Raw genomic sequence first — 20,513 nt, 5'->3', positions numbered from 1 at the left:
TTTACAAAAGTTGCAAACCAAGCAACAAATCTGAGCACCTTGTGATGTGGTCATTTACTTCAACAGTTTTCTCTTACTCTGCAACACAGCAACAGCATGTGTGGTTGGGAAGTACTTTTTCCAGATCTACTTCTTTAAGATTTCAGTATCTTTACAAAACAGCAAGGATAAGAAAGGCGTAAAATCCAGTATGTGAAGCCGTCTTCATTAACTTCCAGTGAGTCCGTCCAGCTGTAAGGGATAATGCACATTACGAGAAAAATCAAGAGACAACACATGTAACTTCATCAGTTGGTTGGTTTATTTATCATTAGCAATGACACCAAATGTACTCTACTGTTTTCACTTGCTATCAGAGGAGAGATGCATTTTGAATTGTAAACAGTGAAAATGATAAAATGCATTTCAGAAAACTCCTTACAAGCAGTGTATGACCAGGGGAAAAGAGCAGATTGAACCTGCACTTGCTCACCTATTGTTTTATTTTTTTAACAATACATGTCATCTTATAGTTTTGAGTCTCTCATATTTACATAGATACAGCTGGGTCCCATATTCATCACCAGCAGAGACCTATCGGTTTCCTGTTTTTGTTTCTTTTTAATGTGTTATCACATAGTTTTCTTAAAGAATTATATTTACAACCATAATTCCCCCAGCTGCCTGCTGCCAGGGGGGTTAACACACAGTTAGAATCACTTGCTTAAAATTCATTAAACTACTTATGTTTCTTGAAAGTTTGTAAGTCAACCTTATAGCTCTACGTTTTTTTGTGTGTCTTAACAAATACAGTTAATACAGAGCTCAAGCTGTTCGTCTTTCCCATAAAAATTCAAAATTATCCAAATAAATGAACCAACATAATAATAAAATAAAATAAAAAAAATATTGCACTTAAAGTTCAGGACAGCATTGGACCTGTTTGGTGGTTAAGAGGAAAAGTGAGAGAGCTTTGAGCTGAGTGCTTAAGAGGAGGTGAGGGTGTGTGTGTGTCGTAGCATCCAGCGAGTTTATCTAAATAAATAGGCAAACTTTTGTACAACGTGAAGCATTTCTATGAGTCGAGCAACCTCTTGTGTATTGCTCAGTAGTTTTAAGGGAGTGCAGGTAGGAACCCTAACGCATATAAAAACAGTGAGAGTGTGTAGAAAAACAGAAACAGCTGAGAAGATAAACTGGAACCTGTCATAGCAATGTCCTGAGAATGCTTCCCCGTTAGTCCAGAATGAGCTACAATGTTAAAGGAAATGTCGTTTGGCTGCACGGAGCATTTTGCTTCTTTTTCTTCTTCTTCTTGTCGTTCCTTGTTGTAAACAGTCTTTGGAGACAGGAAGCAAGTCGTCGTCTTTTTTTCCCCCTACTGGCTTTGAGTGTGACTTCTGAATGTCTTTTAATGTGAGAGTGACACCCATCAGTGTTTCATCACAGTCCATCATGCCTTATTGTTGATACTTCTGTTTCTTCGCCCGTCTCTGTCTCCACTTTTGTCTCCGTTGAGCGCTCACAGTATCCATCTGCAGTCTTGGGATGAGCTGAAAGCTGTTTATAGAAGCTTTGTGAGGGTGGAGGTGTGAAACAGAGCAGTAGCGCTAGCTTTCATTCAGACATCTTGTTTTTTTTCCCCCCTCCGTCATACAGAAAAAAATACAGGACGAAAAAAAGGACTTGGTGTCGTACCAACAGCTTTGAAGTGGCTTCACAGAGAACGAGGTGGAGGAAGGAGGGGAGGGGAGGGAAATTAAAGGAAAAAAAGTGACAAAACAGTACCGGACTGTCTTCATGTCTGCAGGGTTTTCTGAGTAACCCCTCCTTTTCTCCAGTACAACTGGACAAAAATTAAAAAAACAGGACCAAAACATTGATACCATAAAAAATGAACAAGACAGTGATCAGACAAGCGTCCAGCTCCTGCTCCAGCCCTCACATGTGGGCTTCTGTATTTTTAGCAACATCCATCCGTCCATTCATGATTCCACTCATACACCCAGCCACCGTGTAACTGTGTAAACTACATTCCTTTGCAGTGCCATAGCTTTTTTTTCTTCAATGTCCTCTCACACCATAAAATAAAAAAAAAATCATAGTGGACACGAGGACAAGACATAAAAAAAGTAAAATAAAAAAAGGCAAACAAAGAACCTCACATCCCACCCAAACCAAACAGTCTACTTTTTCAAGTCTGCCCTCTTTTTTTCTCCTCTCTTCATCATCTTCATTTTCTTTTTCTGGTCTCTTATTTATGATGAAGAGGAGGTCGGAGTGGAGCTCTGCTTTTTTTGGTTGATTAAGTCCGAGTAGAGTTCTGAGCGCAGGAAGCGGGGGTATGAGTCCTTCTCCATCAGCCCGTATATCCGCCTCTGCGCCAGGTCGAAGCAGGAGCGCGTCACATTCTGCAGGTTGTCCTTCGTGTGATCTCTGGTGTACGAATCCAAGTTCACCTGGAGAAAACATGCAAGAGGATGAGTTAAATCAGAGGAACAGAAGCAGAGTTAGAACTGCATGTTTTTCTAGGTTTGCTTTGATGCCGTTTCTCCACTCTCACTCACCTCTTTACAAGACTGGATGGCGATGTATTCTGCGAAGATTTTCTTGGCTTTCGACGCCATCTTGGACTGCGACTTGATCTTCTTGTATTCCTCACATGCTAGCCAAAATTCCAGATTCTCTTCGCTGAACTCTGTGCGCAGAAAAGCTCTGAATGCTGCCAGACCATCTGAAGGAGAGCAGAAAGAAGGAGGAGGGTAAACATGAGGAGAGTTGACAAGAGTTCCATAGCAACCTCACAGCTGAGGCACTCCACAGAGTTTCAGCACCCCCAAAAATAGCTCTGAGACGGCCTTTTTGAGTCATGTGGTTGGAAAAAAAGTGAGGCGTAAAAAGTGCTCTGCATGGTATATTCAAGTGTGTAAAGTGACATCACCCTGCTGACCCAATCCTTCCTAGTTTTGCAGCTTTTACACTCATACTGTGTGAACAAAGACGTTTCTGTTTTAGTGCAAGAGGGAAAGAGAGGACTGATTCTGTCACTCTGGGCTTTTTTTAAGTTTCACTTCAGTTAATGATTTGAGGAAGACGGCATGCAGGAGAAGAATAGCAGGAAGCAGCGTCCACCCACTGCTCCGGTCTGCACCTTTCCGTTCCCATGAATCACCCAGAGCTCTTATACAGCAAGCCAGAGCTCGCGGTCATCCCTTACCTCATACTGGTGAGCAGGAGTGAGGTAAGAGGAAATAAGGAGAGAGAGAATAAAGAGGCCAACATTTCTGAATGAGGAACAGATGTAGCGCTGGATTAATGTCAGAGTTTTTTTTTTTTTTCTTAAAGGAAGGAGTGGGGCTCAGGGTGAATCGTGGAAACAGAAACAGAAACACTAAGATGTCTGCAGGTTATTGCAGTTTCCCTCTTTTTCTTATGCTAAGCATGGACTTTGTCGCCGTTGGGATTAGGGTAACTTGGTGCAAGCTGCCTGTTCCCTGCTGCAATGTGTGTGTGCGTGTGTGTGTAATCCATTTATGCTTGGTTCCTGTGCTCACCACCCTCCCCCAAAACCTCGTGCAAGCTTTGTATACACACTTTAAAAATATATATAACAAATAAAACAACAACAACAACAAAAAAGACAGAGGCTGTACACAGAGCAGGAGAAAATGTAAACAAAAGAAAGAGAAGTGAAGGAATAAAAAGTTGACTTACATTTGTGTGCCAGCAGCTTGTCCAGTGAGTCCCCCCATTTGAGCGCTTCCTCCGGGGTGGGCCTGCAGATAAAAGCAGAGCGGTTCTTTAACAAGCCCATCTCAGCCAGGTTTCTCATTGTGTGACCCATCCGCAGAACTTTCGTCTACTCAGGTCGGATGAGTGGAAACGTGGGAGCGTATAAATCCTCTCCTCTGCTTCCTTCCACTCAGGTCTGTGTGTGTCTCACTTACTCCCTCCCTCACATTCAGTTCTGCCTCACGGAGCTCACAACACTAAAGAGTCTGTCTGCCTCAGCCTGGTGGGGGGAAGGATTTTATACTCCCATTGAATGCAACTTTGAAGGCGGGAGAGGAGGGGCTAAAGAGAGCCAATGGGGATGTGTTGACGGGGTTTAGAGCCCTCCTCCCCCAATCGGTGTCTGTCTGCCCCCTGCTGCCTCTCATCCTTGCTGCTGTAAAGCTCATCTTACACACACTGTAATCCACATCCGAAGCCTTGTTTGAACCTTATTTGTGTTACACTCGTCAATCTGTACACATTTATATGGATTTAAATGTCAGTGTCACTGTGACGTCTTTCTTTAATCAGTTCAGATGTTGTTGTTTTTTAATCAAAGCAGCAAAAATGTAGATGCTTTTACGTTTTGTCTTCCTGACATGTCTTGTTATTAAAACTAGCATTCCACTGCCATCATGATTGCTTGTAGGGTAATAGTGCACCCCCCCAAAATGCCTACTTCTAGTTTCTGCCAAACTGTTGTTAAGCTCACAGGTAGTAGTGACAGACACACACACACACACGTTATAATACAGATACACATTCTTATATATTTGAAGTATGCTTTCTCCAAGTTTAAAATCACTCCTGGCACCTTAAAGCAGTCAAAAGTTCTCCAAATAAGGCTGTCTGATACTGAACTAAATGCATACATGTAGACCTATTTTCTGTATCTCAGCCACCTGAATCTGGTGCCCCATCATACTTGTGTGTTCTATGCACCTTGGGATTCCTGCTGTCTTCACTGTTGATTAAGCTACTGCCCCTTCTACATTGTTGACCTGCCACTGTGCTAAAGAAAATTGTACCCTCTGTATTTATGATGGAACTGACTTAAACCTGAGGACTCTTTCTCCTTGGGAATTAAGATTTCCCCTGCTCTACACCAAGCTCTTGGGATGACTTATTTATACCATACAATTCTTAATAATCCCAACAGAAATCTAAGTACATCATGCCCACCCGCTTTTATAAACCTGGTAGGGGACTCCATTCAGCCCTGGGGCTCAAGAAGCTTTTACACGCCTTACTACAGCCCCTACCTCCTAGATACAGAGCTTGATACAGCAACTGAATGGGAAGCAATAAATAAAGGACCCCATTTTAAAGGAAATAAAACAATCAAGTAATATCAGAGAAGTATTAATTAAGAAGTATACAAGCAGTCAGTTAAGACCGGTTCCTTACGAGTTGAACATTTGCGAGCTTGTCTCAGTCTGTCTATTGTAATTACCAAAGCTCATACAGGGAAACAAGACGTGCTATTCTCTTTCAAATTACAAAAAACAGCTCAAATTTTGACTTTCCCTCTTCACTTTACCCTGCTATGTCGTGCCACTGCTTTATGAACATTCACTTCAGTAATTCCACACACAACAAGTACACTCCCATCCCTCCTTCTGCCCACATGTCTGACTTCCAAGGCCAGGTCACGACCGGTTATTGTGGTGAGACCCGGAAAACAGTCTGACACCCACCCACATGCACACATGCCGTCAGGAAGTGGCCACTTACTTGACTGACTTCATGGATTTGTCTAACTTGCCGGCTGGATTGCTTCCTGGGGATTCATTCCTCCTCCGCAGGAACGCCAGCCGATTCTTCATGTCTTTGGCCCTGAGTGGAGGAAAGATAGGGGGGAGAAAGGAGGAGAGAGTTGGCAAAGGAGAGGAGTGAGAGAAAGATTTATGGATACAGGAGGAGGAAAATGGAATGATGAAAGGAATGGAAGGAGGAAGAAGAGGAGGACAAAAAGAAGAAAGTGTGTTGAGTCCAAGTCCAGTCCACAATTGAAACAATCCAAGGCATGAGGGTCACCAATTAAGTTCTTCAGCAATGTAAATCCAACCAAAACCAATTCAATGAAAGCCAGAAAAGAGGAAAATAAATGCTTTAGTGTACATTTTCTGTCTTCAGTCTTGGTTAAAGGTCAGAATTCCTCCAAAAAGGCAGACTTTAAACTCCCTTTCTTCGCTGTCTATCCTGTCAATCTGTTATCTCTTCGCTGTAGAGATGTGTCCCTGGCAGGTTCCTCGGCAGGGACTGAGTGAAAGTGACAGAGAAGGAGGAGAGAGACTCAATCCTCACTCCTCTGTTTCATCACGCCTTTCCTCAAAGTGTGCCCACAGGGGTTTCTGAGAGGAAGCTGACCCCGAGGGCCAAGGCAATGGGGCACAGTGACCTCCTGCTGCATCATCCGAAATCCTCCTGACCGCCCACCTCACCTTTTTTCACCTTCCTTTGGCAATCACACACACACACGTAGCTACCACCTTAAATCACACACAACCCCTCAGTCCCTGTATGCCCACAATCCCAAGGTACGTGTCCTGGCTTTTCCCGACCTGGAGCACGTGCTGCCTCGCTGGGACGTGACCTCACTCAACACCCATTTCCTGAGTCCCTGCTTTTTGATTTCCACTGTGGATTGCCTGGCCTGCTAATAATGCAGCGCTGAAGTGGCCCTAATCACTGCAAGCTGTTCCGCTGCCAACCCACAATCCCCCCCCAGGAGAGCATGAACACCCCAAATTAAGACACAGGCTTCCAGTAATAGACATCAGTCAAATTTGCACACACAGGAGGGGGTGGAAGACCCAACAGCTGCAGATTAGCACAAAAACTGTACAACAATACACCCAGATGGGGATGAAACACTTGGAGAATCCCCCCCTCCATTTTTGCCAACTCATGCCCACTCACTGCCACTTTCATGCCAGTCACAGGTGTTGGAAACCTCCCCCCAGTGTGTGCATGTGTCTGTGAAGGGGAAGTGGTAGAAAGATAATTTATGCGTGCGTGATCGTACGCGACTGCTGAAACTGAACAGAGAACACAGTCAGCTGTCTGGGGTGAGTTTTTCCTACTGGGGAGGTAGAAACCTGCCCACGCACATGAAACAAGATGACTACAGGAGGTGTTTGCAGCAGCAGTGGATGAATGGCTTCTTTAAAGTCAGGTTGAGGGTGACCTTTGTGAGGGGATGATTTTGGGTGTGTGTAGGTTTTAGGGGGTTGAGCCAGGGCAGGTTACTTAAGTTCACTCATTGGAGCATAAGAGGCACTATGGGTTATTTTCAAAATGGTTGTGACTTCAAATGCATGTATGTTTTGGTGTGCATCTTGAAAAAAATATGCTTATGCTTTTATCATCTCTCAGGTAGGGTAAGATTTGATTTTACATAATGATAGTGTCATGCAGAGCTAATGTGAACAGACAAAAACAGGATTACAAGACTGCAAATCTAAGACAAGAAACCAAGGTGGACAGATAGAAGACTAACTCCCAAGGATTCTACCAAGCTCCAGGAACTCCTTTTTTTTTTTTTTAAGTTATATTTTTGGGCATTTTTGCCTTTATTGGATAGGAAATCTGGAGAGAGACAGGAAATGTGGGGAGTAGAGAGTGGGGGAAGGCATGCAGTGAATGGTCGACCAGCCGGGAGTCGAACCAGGGACCTCTGCGACGAGGACTGTAGCCTCTATACGTAGGGTGCTTAGACCGCTAGGCCACCAGTGCCCCTCCAGGAACTACTTTTAAGCATAAAATTTAACAACTGTTCCATTTTGCTGTCATCAATGCACCAATTTATTTTAGGATTTTGAACCCATAATTCATACATCCAAGTGGTCGTTTAAACAGAAATTTAGATTCTGACTCGCCAACAAGTCAAAAAGTAGGAAACACGCACAAAACAGTCAGAATTGAGGATAATTAATTGAACACAGCTGACAAACATTGGTTTGCAGAGTGTGTCTAAGGTTAGCAGAGCTAGCACCACCAGCCTTAGGCTTAATCTTGCAGGTTAACATCCACATGCCTGTGCTGGCTACACATTCCTCCGGTCCAGTGGTTCTATGCCAGTTTAACCACAACAGCCTACACACAACTTTATCTCCACTTTCTAGATCATGATACTGCCAAACTGTGCCGCGCTATGAGATGGAATCCTTCATCTGTGCTTTTTTACATCTGGGTAGTACAACTTTTACAGCACTTTTCTAGTGCTGACTAGCGAGGGAGACAATGTTCAATCACCTAAATGTGCACATCTCTATTCTTAACTTGTTGTAATGAGAATAATACAAAAGAAAATGTGATACACTCTTGATTTCTCTTTCACATCCTGGGTATTTCCAAATCTGTCCAGTTCCAGATGAAGAAGTGGGAAAATGCGACACAAGAAGTGAAAGAAATGACAAAAACAGAGACTGAAAAACTCTTAAACAGCATAAATTCCCCCTCTAACCAAAAAGAGCAGAGACATGACAGCATGAACTTCACCTCTTTATAGAGGTATACCTGAGCATCCTCTCAGTGTCACTGCTGGAGAGATGACTCATCCATTGATTGAAATAATACAAGCCCCCTGTTGGAAGCAGACTTACACCTCATGTAGACCCGCTGAACAAAAAACAGGCTTGTCTTTCATCTTTTCACACTTTCCAGTCTGAAGGACATTACTCCCTAAATAAAAACCCTCTTGCTGTTAAATAAACTCATAACACCCGAGCAGGATTCATTAGATTGCTCTATTTTTAGCCTGCACTCAAGGCAATTAGGTCTTGAGCTGTGCATGTAGTATCCAAAAGAGAGCCGGTACGTGTGAGGAGAAACTTTGCTTTTATAAGGGCTGGAAAATGTTTTGTTGGCTGACAAAAGAAGCTTCATTATTTATGTCTGGATTTATACAAGCAGCGCCTGCATGGGAACGATGTAACAATGATGTCACTGTAAGGCACGATGTATGTTTCTATCCTGCCACCATGTGGGAGTCAATGGATACTGCAAACACAAACAAGGTGGCAGTTTTCACTCCTCTAGCAGCACAGATTGCTTGCATGGCATTCTTTAACTCTTGAGTTGTCAACTACTCGTGCTTACAACACACTGATTTATTTAATCAATTATCATCAGGAACACAGCACAGACACTATTCTTCATAAAAACAAGTGATAAATATTGTGTAGTGGCTTCATTTGAGCCACAGACGATGGCAACAACAATCTTAGTAACCCTTTTTTCCCTATATGTCTGCATGTTAAACTGTACAGGAGGTGTAAGGTTCATTGAGTTCTGCTGCATACAAACTCAACTCACCTTAATTTACCTGTATAAAGCACCTTTCATACATAAAAGCATGCAGCCCTCCACATAGTAACAAACAGACTGAAAGTAGGCGCAGAAATAAAAAGCAACAGAGGACAACAATGTAATGCTTAAACGTGAGAGTTAATACAGTAACAATGTTAATGTTAGAAACTTCAAGTATAAACAATAATAAAAACATTGACCAAACCTCTGATTACCTCAAATTAAAAGCCAATTTAACAGATACATTTTAAAGCTCCTATGAGGAGCTTTTAGCGGGTTATGGAACAGACTGAAATTAATACTGATGCCTCAGTATGATCTAAAAAAGGAAAATAAACCATTAGTAATTTCATTAAGTAACTATAAATCACAGCTGCTGCTGAGGGGTGAGTTTCAGACAAAGTGAGTTAACACGTGCTGCAGAGACAGCTTTTGTTTACAGTACCAGAGCCAAAATTTAACAGTAAGTGACATGGTAAGAGTGACACTGCACATGTATAAGATAAGATCAGTAGAGAGATGAGAGGTACCTAAATCTGCATGAATGAAAAGTTCCTCACAGGAGCTTTAAGTTTTCTTAAAAAATAGCTCACTATTTTGAGACCAAGAGGAAGAGAGTCTCAGAGTTTAAGAGCATTGAAACAGGAAGCTCTTTCGTTATTGCTTGTGTGTGAAACATGAGGCACATTTAAAGGTACAGTGTGTAGATTTTAGCAGCATTACGCAGAACAGACATGGTAGAAATTCAATAGATTAGAGTACAGTCACCTGAATATATATATATATTTTTTTTTTTTGGTTAACTTTGAGTCTTTTTTTCTACATAAGAGTGGGTCCACTTCAAGGAAGCTGTCATCTTGTACCGCCATGTTTCTTCAGTATTACAGAATAGACTAGTAAGGGGAAATACACATATGGACAAAGAAGAAGAGAGTGGTTGTGGGCAAAAACAAGTTATTGATAGATGTTTTTGATTGTAAAAACTTGACAAATGGAGGATCATATTATCATACAGCAAAGGAGCGTCTTGTCCTCAAAGGCCACAGTCACCTCAATGACAAGAGCGATGAGCAGGGGAGTGTTACAATCTAGAATCTGACTCCTAAATATCTCTCAATATTCCCATTTCCACGCACTGTGCCTTTAAATGAAATTGTCTGTAAGCTCAATTCACGTTAAGAACTCACTCAGTGTGGGCAGACACTATCTCCCCCTTTATTTAGTTGGATTCCAAGTGTTACAGCCATGTCTGTGTCCACCAGTTGTACAGATTAACACTTTTATTACACCAAAGATTAGTAACATTAGATAACTCCCCATAACTAATCTCTTGAACGGAGGGAAAGCACTATTAGCACATTGAGTAAAAGATTGTCAGATGAAGCTCTAAACCCTTAGCTTAGGCTTTAAACTGGATTAAAAGGCGGTCCATACATGGCAACACATTTAGACAAAAAAAAAAAGGATGACACATATTCAAGTATCAGATTTGTTGAATAACAAATATGGATGTAGCATCTCTGTGTTTAAAGTGTAAGCCTCACTCGCTAATATCATCACAGTACTAAAACCATTAGCAATGTCCTGCATCACATTTCAAGGGATTCACAATAACCCCTTCACTTAACCTAACGTGTCCAAAGATTGACGCATACTCTAAAGAGGATTATCAAATTAGGACAATCTTTGATCTAACATAGTGCCTTCATGGGATGAATGCTGCACTGACCGTGTTTGCAGCTCAGGGATAATGTGTACGTACACACCTGAGTGACTGCTAGTGTGAGGGTGATGGAGCAAGAGGTCTTCAGTTCTGCAATTATCTGCAGGTTTCTGTCCTTTTTATTCCCTCTTTGCTTGGCTCACATTAGACACACTAATAGCACCCCGCTGGCTATTCCTGGTGTTCTGACAAAGTAGGCCGCACTCCCAGGGAAAGGCTCTGGGAGCACATGTGGGGAGAGAGCTGCAGACAGACGTACTGCAGAGCACAAAGCACCCAGCCAAATCCACTGCTCTGCTTAAACCCCACTTTTTAATGCTGGCTTTGTTTCCCACAATGATAGGAGTTAACCCTTTGAAAAGCCTGGTGTGTGAGGTATGGGGTTCAGCAGTGGGAACAGAGGGGGGTTGAAATGCAGCAGCAGAAAGGTGAGCAATGTTCTAGCATGTTTTGATTCAGTCTGCAACTTTCTATTTACAGAAGGTTGTGTGGACACATACAGTACATAACACTGTGCCAGCATGTGAGAGTGTTTTGGATCTGTTTCTCTGTCAGTATGTGTCAAAGGTTATGTATCATGTGCTCTTTTCCCAGAATAAGCACCCTACAGATGCAATTTATCCAGAAACTTGAACCAACTTTGCATGAAATCTAAAAGACAAATCTTTAGAGGTGCTTCAAAACAAAGATGAAGTCCCTCAATATTCCTGGAAAAACCAAGAAAAAGGGGACTGTCCTTAATTCCCCTCATAAATGCAACACCATCTCACTCACAGTCTCTTTAAATAAGTCCAATGAGAAAAAAAAAACTCTATATCTGAGCAAACTCACCTTCCCAGCCACCAAGACCACATGAGCTGTCCTATTCCTGAAATCCAGGCTGCGTATAATAAGAAAAAGGGGCAGCCTGAAGTTAGAAGTTAAAAAGCTGCTTCCTCCAAAATAGTTAGCCTCACGGGGGGATTCTTCCTCCCTCACTGCGACTGTCAAATGAGATCCACGTAGAGGTCACATAGCTTCCTTCCAGCTCAAGAGGGACCATTCCTGAGGGAGGCAAAAACAGCCCCCACCCTCGCCTTCCTTCCTCCTTTCCTTCCTTATACCCTCCCCTCTCATGTTTCTGATTCTTCATAACCTAAACACACAAACACACACACCTCACACTGCCCTGCTCTTACCTTTCCAGGTACTTCTCAGAGAAATCGACCATAGTGTGAAACATGGGTGCCAGCTTATCCGCAGGTTCACTCGGCATGTGCGGGAGTTTGACTGCATGTAAGCGCGTGTCAGGAGTGCCGACGCTTGGGGTCCAGGGGTTTTGTTTGACTATCACATTCCTCTAACCCCTGAGAGGCTCTAGTGGAGCTTTTTATAGTCAGGAGGGTCTGGAGAAGGCGGACCCTCGGCTCACCCAATCACAACGCAGTGTTGAGACGGGATAGATTCCTTCCACTGGGGTCTGGTCTGGATTTTGGGTTGAATGGGTTTGCAATTTGAGATGGAATTGGTAAGAGAAGTGATTGGCAGAGTGATGCAGACTTCATGTGTGATGTATCAATCTCTTGTTATCTCTTCCTTAGTTTCTGCACTCAGCTTGTCTTTAATTTATTACTATTAACATGACCAGAGCCCCTTTCACACATGCAATCCTGAAAAGAATTGTCATATATTGAATGTACAATTAAAAAAAAAAAATGTTTTAGTTGTTTGCTCACATATTTCCCTAACAGCGTAACTTCTACCCTGCTTAGTGAAGAGGGTGTTGGACTGGATTTGGGGGGTGAGTCTTGGAGGGCAGGACATGACATCAAAAGCACGCTACGAAAGCCACAATGTGGCATGACAGCAGACGAAGCAACATGGACCTCTGCTTAGGTGACAGTTTTTGCATCTATATCAATGCTTAGTGTATACAGACGGGTCTGCAGACACCTTTGGCTGATCAAATTTTACACGGAGGCTGGCAGGAAAAAGTCCAGATGAAAATGTTGGCTGTTGGCAGCTCACCCTGAAAGTTTTCAGGAGTTTTGTGCATGTGTGAACACAGCTTCAAGGTGATATTTTCCTGAATGAATCATTTGTGCAAAGTCTGATAAATTGCAACAATTTCGGTGACCGGTGTAGACATAGCAGGTGTAAGTTGTTCACATAACATCAACACTGACTCTATAAAAAGGTATTTACACATCATGTCTTACTACAGAACAAATATTCACCTTGACCAACTATCACAGCACACAATAATAGCCTTGATTGCAGCAAAATCAGATGAGAGGAGTTGTTTCTCTGCAAACTGCTACTGCAGCTGGTACAGAATCAGTATTATGATGTGAAAAACACATCACATTGATGAGTACTGACAAGAGTATGTCATCAGCTTATGAATATATGGTGTATAAATCACAAACATACATTCATTAAACACACAAACACATACAGTGATTTGTGTTGTGTTTTCCAATAACCACCGAGCAGAGACCCTGTTATTTGTTCCGTGGTTCTCTGTCTTCGCCATCGGTCTATATTTAAGTCTTTATGATTCGCAGTTGGCTACTAGTTCTAATAACAGCGGTATTAGTTCCATAATCCTTCCTCAGACTATTTCGTTGCACATTTGATATGGTTGTTTTCTATATCCAAAGAAATGAAAAACTCCCTCTGGGTATGCATCATTTTTATAAAGTGAGATTAAACTGTCAAAGAGCTCACATTGCTGCACATATTAGGCTGGTGCACTACTTGGTGCAGTGTGGGTTTATGGCTTAACTGCTACTATTTTGGAAACCACCACATCTATTGCTTGAGGAAGCAGGACACCTGGGCTGAGTAGAAACAAAAGCCCATAATGGAGGAGGGGGAGGGGGAAGAGATAATGTGAACAATTTAAGGAAAACAGCTGTGCTGGTCCAGAAAACTGCACGCAGGGTGCAAAAGGAAGATACGTAGGAAGAACAACAAGTTAAAAAGGTAGAGGAAGAAGTAAAGCTAAGGAGATGCTTCAGACTTCCATTTTTGAGGAATGACGTCGTAGTAAAAGATGAAGCATGATCAAGATCTTTTTTCCTCTAACCTTTGTTTCTTCTGGATTACAATGGACACACTAGGAGGAACAAAGTATGGCTATGACTAAGACAAATTTCCTTCCTGGGCACATTAAGTTAACTGTATTATATTGCAAATTGCTGTATCTCATTATATTGTGTATGTGTATATACCATGCTATAACATATCAAAAAGTATCGTATCTAATTGTATTGTATCATAATGTAACATATCCTATCTTATCATATAGTAAAATATATCATATCACATTGTATCATATCATACTGTATAACGTGGTGATGTATTGCATTGTATCATATTGTATTGTAGTGTTATGTATCTTAATGTATCATATCATACAGCAATATATGGTATCTTATAAAGTCAAATATCACATTGTGTCATATCATATTGCATTATAACGTGTTATATTGTATTATACTGTATTGTAACTGTATACTGTTTTATTGTATAGTATTGTGTCATATTGTATCGTATTGCGTTGTATCCTATGTTATCATGCCATATCAAGATCAAGATTCAAAGGTCTTTATTGTCAATTTTCACTGTATATACGAGACATACAGGAAAAATATTGTATGGTATTTTGTCATGTTGTGTTGTGTCGTATCATATCGTACTGTATAATATCGTATCGTAACATAAAGTATCGTATCGTAACATAAAGTATTGTATCGTAACATAACGTATTGTATCGTAACATATCGTGTCGTATCCTATGTTATCGTGCCATACCATATGGTATCATGTCATGTTGTGTTGTGTCGTATCGTATTGTAACATATCGTATCGTAACATATCGTATCGTAACATATTGTATGGTATCGTGTCATGTTGTCTCACATCATATCGTATTGTAACATCGTATCGTAACATATCGTGTCATATTGTGTTGTATGGTATGGTATTGCATTGTCTTATTGTATTGTATTGTATTGTCATATTGTATTGTATTGTATTGTCATATTGTATCAAATTGTGTTGTATTGTATACAGTACAACTGTAACATAATTACCAGCCTAATACCTAGCAAATAATAAATTAAAGTTGAAATTATTCAAGCTGAAATTAATCATCTATCATCACACTGTAAGTATGAATGTGTTCCATTTGATTGAATCTGGACTGCTAAAGGTTAAAAACACGCTGCACACAGTGAACACAAAAAGACAGACAGTGAGAAGACAGGAAATAAAACCTTCTGTTATTACTGGATACCTTGCAACAAAAAAACCACACGGCCCTAGGCCACAGTGCCTTCTCGAAGCTATAAATTGCTTCAGCCTTGCATGATTTGGCCAAGATATAAGATATCTTCCTGGAAACCACGGTTATGCATCTGCTTGTCTCCTCCTATATGATAAATCACTCCCCAACATCTAAAGAAAATAATTTCCTTCATGCTTGATTTTCTGGAGTCTGGTGTTCTATCTATAGCAACATCATATTATGGCATCTGTATTCCTCTGAGTGAGATGGGAAGATACTGTATTGAGGGTATGTTTATTGGTGTGGCTTATTATGATTGAAGAGATTATTGCCTCTGTTATTGGTTTACAGGGTGGCATAATGAAAAATGGCTGGAAATGGGTCAAATACTGGACCGTGAAAAGCTATTTATGAATGATAATGAGCGCGTGACATTTGCAATTTAATGAAAACGAGGGCTGCGAAGACAGAATACAAGACAAGTGTGTAAACATGTGGAGTTTCCAACATGCTGTGTTTCCTCTCCATTATTGGCTAATGCTGACAGACAAAGAGCTGCACTCAATGGCAGGAGGTCATTTTGAACACAAGGGTTTTTTTTTCCAGGCAGGCTTTATCACTGTTAACAGATGTCTCTTTAACAGCAAAAACACAGCTTGACTCACACAAGGTTATCTGCATTATAAGTTTACAAAGCGACCCATCAATAAATGGCACAGGGACAACAGAGGAAGTGATATAGGTGAAGATGGGGTAAGAGTCATTGTTAGAATAACAGACGTGGCATTTCTTTCAGAGTACTGTCACATCCATTGACTTTCATCTAGCTTCAATGTGTGATCCAACACCAACAAGCCTATTAGATATCATGCTATGAAATATTGCTATGTTAAAACATAGAGATTTATAAGTATAATGGCTCATGTTATGCATCCACACTGCTCATATTCATGTTGCTCTGCTTGACACAGTATTGCACAATTCATCTAAATACAGCTCTGGTTGAAGGTTTCACATCTCTATTTCCTGCCTATACTATCATTCCTTTTGAACTGTCCTATTCCTTTGCATGTTTCCGCGCTTATCTCTAAAAATCAATAAAACAGAGAATTATCTCGGGACAAAGTTCATGTTTAATATTAGCCATGCTAACATAAAGATGCATGTTTGTTTACCTATTATTAGTAACACAATCACTGTTTGCAAAACCTTGACTTGCATCAACAAATGCTCCCAAGCAGAGTGAGTGAAATTTCTGGTACAATCGACTCAGTGAGTCATTAGTGACTCACTTATTATTCTGGGCTGCAAGATTTCAGTTAAATACATTCAAATGTTGGCAGTGTTTCACTTTATCATGTAAATGTGCTCCAGGTTGTGTGTGTAATAACAGCTTGGCTATAAGTGAAAGGAGCACTTAGTGTATGTATTTATTTGTTTTTGGTTGCTTTATCATTATTCTATTGTATTGTTGTCAGTATATGTCCATGTCCTATGCATTTATATACATTACTCTATAGTCCTTGTCTTTTAGTGTGAGCTATTGTATAGAGTGAATATCGCCCAATAGTGGAGCAGTTAAATATATCTTACCTTATCTTATCTTTAAAGTGCTTTAAGAAGTAATGATCTACTGTAGTTATTTATATGTGGTCCATCGATTGGTTAAACTATCATAACAGCAAGGTGTTAGGGTACAAATTTTTGTAATTTCTTCACAAAAACTGATCATAAGACGAAAACAAAACAGAAAATAAATGGCTTCATCTCTCAGTTTCATCAAAGCGACAGAAAAATAATACAAAGCTGCACTGAAAGGGAGGGGACGAACCCCCTTGAACCTCTGTGCAGCAGTCTGTTTCATTAAAGGGAATGAAGCTGCTCTGAAGCTGTCTTGCAACAGCTGCCAAAAGGAAACATACTCTTGGATTCAAGGGAAAAGGGGGGTTGTGCAATCTTAATCACTTAATCTGCTGGTTAACTAAACAACATTAAACCGCAGCCTGTGCACAAGAATGGGCGGCTATCAGGCCTCAAGACAGCCACAGTGAGTGGTTGTATTGTCTCCGTGGTGTGAAATGTGCTTTCATCTTGATGAAGGGGATGTGTGAATACAGCTCATTCAGCAGCTGAAGAATCACTGAGGCGTCGACTGACACATCTCACACACACAGACAAACACACACAATCCTTACTTCACGCACTGTTTAAAATGTGTGACATACAAATGGTACTATACTGTAGCAGCACACACTTGGCAGTTAATTAAGTCAGTGATTAACACTGCTAAATGATTAGTACTCACTGTCACTATCACCTTTCTTTGAATAATATTAAAGTAATGTTTAAATCTATCCATCCAGACGTGAACATGTCCTGACATCTCCCAGTCTACTGATCCAATCACACCAGCACAAACTGTCACATCTAAAGTCTCACTTTACCCCCCATGTGTCTGAAACAGGCCATTGTTATTCACCATTAGTTTGGCACAAGAGAAATCCTTTCAAAATAGAAGCTATTAAAGCAGGGTGTGAAAGTGTAAATCTTTCACTGAATACACATGTTGGTTTAATTTGCATGAGAATAAAGGCCAATTACTCAGTGCTGGAAACACAAAAGTCAAATGTGATGTGATTGTCAGGACTGTGAAAGTATTGCCCACTCTGTTCTGCTTGCTTTACTTGCACATCTAATTACATATTAGAGTCAAATGCTTACTTTTCCTTTAATATGGTAGGATATTTTAAGTTAAAATCAACATTGTGGAGGAAAAGAACACCATGGCAGTCTATGCAATGTTCAAAATGAGCAGATGGTCAAACTAAAGCAAACCACACAGTGAAGGAACATAAAGAGGTGCATATATTTGAAGCTGTACTTACAGGTTCTTGGATTTCTTCTTCTTTGTTCCGTCAGAGCCAACCTCACAGCTACAGGGGGATCCGGAGCTCAGCTGGGGGGAAATGAAGGAGAGCACACACTGCATCATCCAGCCTCCAAACAGAAAGAGGTCCCTGTAGCGTAATGCAGATACAGGCTTTGGCTTGCCCTGATGGGCAGTGAAGCTAGCTTAGCGAGCTAGCAGAGCCACAGTGAGTTCAGTTGGGTTAACTGAGGCTAGTCCAGACTGTAACACACACAGCCAGTCACCAAAATGGTTAATCCATAGCAGCAGTCCATACCGCAGTGTAAATCCAACAAGGCAAAGCTCTCAGAGATGTGCATCCAGGAACAAAACTGTGTGTAAGCAGCAGATGGTGTTTGTAAACAGTTTGTTTCTTGGTTTAGCAAAGTCAGGAGATTCTGTGCGAGTGTGAGAGTGTGAAAGGCTACGGCTGTTGTTTTCTGTCGGCCTCCAACTGTGCCCCAGGTTTGAAGTGTGGAGCCAAGACCTCTGGTTTCACATTACACTTTCTGCCGACACTCCATTCTGATTGGTCAAGAGAAAAAAAGGAAGTTGCCTCAGGGTGGGGAAGGGGTCAATCTGCACTAATCTAATGGCCTGGAGCTGCCCCATTGTATTTGTGTGTGCGAGGCTCTAAATAATGAGCCATTGTATTACAGGAACAGAAGTTGAATCAGAGCTAGACCCTGGTAACAGCTGGTAACACATGGTGTGTGTTTCCTATCAACCTTCACAGAGAGGACAGTCTGGCAAATGACAGACCATTCTGGCTGACCTTCTTTTTCCTCAAGGTTCTGTTTGAATTACAAGAGAAATTCAACCGAAACACTCATCCCCTGAAGTTTTTAATGCTGTCTGTGGAGTCTGATCTTTCGTTGTTGGCTTGAATTCATACGGTTATACTGGATCACAAAGGTCTTATCAAAAGTAGCTCTTGAAACCTCTCAAACCACTAAAATCTTCACTTTTGGCAGTGATGACAGTTTATAATTTTCCAATGTGAGCAGCTTTCACACTAAAATTCAGTGGCAATTGTTTCACTTTAAATTAATCAAGACTTCATATCATCATATATCATGTATCCCATTGTAATGTCATAAATGTTATCATTAAGTATGCTATAATTTTATATCACATCTTAAGGTGTCAAATTAAATCATACCGTATTGTACTATTTTGTGTAGTATCATATTGCATTATGTTATATTGTAGCGTATCGTATCATAGTAAATTGTGTGTAATCAAATTGTATAATTTTGTATGGTATCATTTCATGTTATATCATATAGAGTATTGTTTCATATTGTATTTTATTGTCATACTGCATTGTACTGTATCATATATTGTATTCTTCGGTATAGTATCACATCATGTTGTATCATATAGTTTGGTATTGTACAATAGTGTATTGTACAGTATCGTTTGATTTAGTATCATATTGTATCTTACAGTGTCATAATATATTGTATCACATCAAATCATATTGTATTGTTCAGTACAGTAGCATACTGTATTGTATTGTATAGCAGTATATCAGTTAGTACTGTTTAATATTATATCATATGATGTATCGCATTGTAATGTAAAGGGGTCACTGGGGAGAAATGTTAGGATGATGCCAAGGGTCCACAACTGACATGGGGCTTTAAAAAATACAGAAACTTTGCAGAAGTTAAGTGGTGGGGCCCAATGTGATATTTTTTCAAAGGGCCTAAAACCTCTCTATATTGTATAGTATTGTACCGTACCGTATCGTATCATATCTTATCATATCAATTTGTGTAGTATTATGTACTGTACCATGGGCTAACATTCAACAGCAAGTATGCTACAATTTTTCCAGTTACATGAGTAAAAAGAATAAGTTTCTTCCTCCTGTTTTTAGTCCACATATTAAATGAGGCTAGTCACGTCTTAATTATATCTACAAAACTAACATACAGCTACAGGATTTGTATCAACCTTCTCGTACAACTCTTGATAAAAGAACACAAAGCATGTTTCCCAAAATGTCAAATTTCTACTTCTTTTGAGTTGAAGATTCAGAGCAAAGGTTATGGCTAAACAATTGTGCATTTATAAAGTGGAAATGTGTGTGTGCGTGTGTGTGCACATTGTGATTGTCAGATTATTATTGCCTTAAACAACAATACAAAGCCCCTTGAGAAACTATTTCCTGCATTTTTCCTACCATCTACAGTATGCTGAACATACAGCAGCTGCCAAAAGTCACATCCTGCTATTCTTTTGCTCTCCTGTTGAATCTGGTTAATACATCATGCTTATGAAGCTTTTTAAGAAGACTAGCAAAGGAATGCAAAAAGGAGAAGACAAAGCCGACTGTTTGTTCAATCATGAGGTGAAGTGCTTCTTTTGCCATAAGTTAAAAACCTTCACCTCTATCTCTGCTTGGTTTTTGTTTCACTATTTGGAAGTTCATGATCATCCGGCTTTGCCTGGTCCCTTTTCAGCTGATGCAGACTGAATTCAACAGAATCTCCGAAATACCTCACAGCACTGAGGTGTTTTCAAATGGAACCATA

General features: G+C 40.6%; 1 protein-coding gene across 2 annotated transcripts in view; it reads right to left on the bottom strand.

Moving 5' to 3' along the window:
- Positions 1-279: 279 nt before the first annotated feature.
- Positions 280-20,513, bottom strand: part of rgs3a (regulator of G protein signaling 3a) — a 122,629-nt gene continuing 102,395 nt past the window's right edge. For both annotated transcript variants that reach the window (XM_034709281.1, XM_034709282.1), the window contains exons 7-11: positions 17,948-18,018; positions 5,488-5,589; positions 3,694-3,755; positions 2,547-2,713; positions 280-2,438 (exon numbers count right to left, since the gene is read on the bottom strand). In XM_034709281.1, the coding sequence (XP_034565172.1) occupies positions 2,238-2,438; positions 2,547-2,713; positions 3,694-3,755; positions 5,488-5,589; positions 17,948-18,018 (603 nt within the window). In that variant the 3' untranslated portion in view covers positions 280-2,237. The remainder of the gene's footprint in view (positions 2,439-2,546; positions 2,714-3,693; positions 3,756-5,487; positions 5,590-17,947; positions 18,019-20,513) is intronic.

Source organism: Notolabrus celidotus, chromosome 19 (genome assembly GCF_009762535.1).
Source record: "Notolabrus celidotus isolate fNotCel1 chromosome 19, fNotCel1.pri, whole genome shotgun sequence".
Classification (NCBI taxonomy): Eukaryota; Metazoa; Chordata; class Actinopteri; order Labriformes; family Labridae; genus Notolabrus; species Notolabrus celidotus.
Note: the sequence above shows the minus strand (reverse complement) of the source record. Positions and strands in the feature narration are given on the sequence as shown.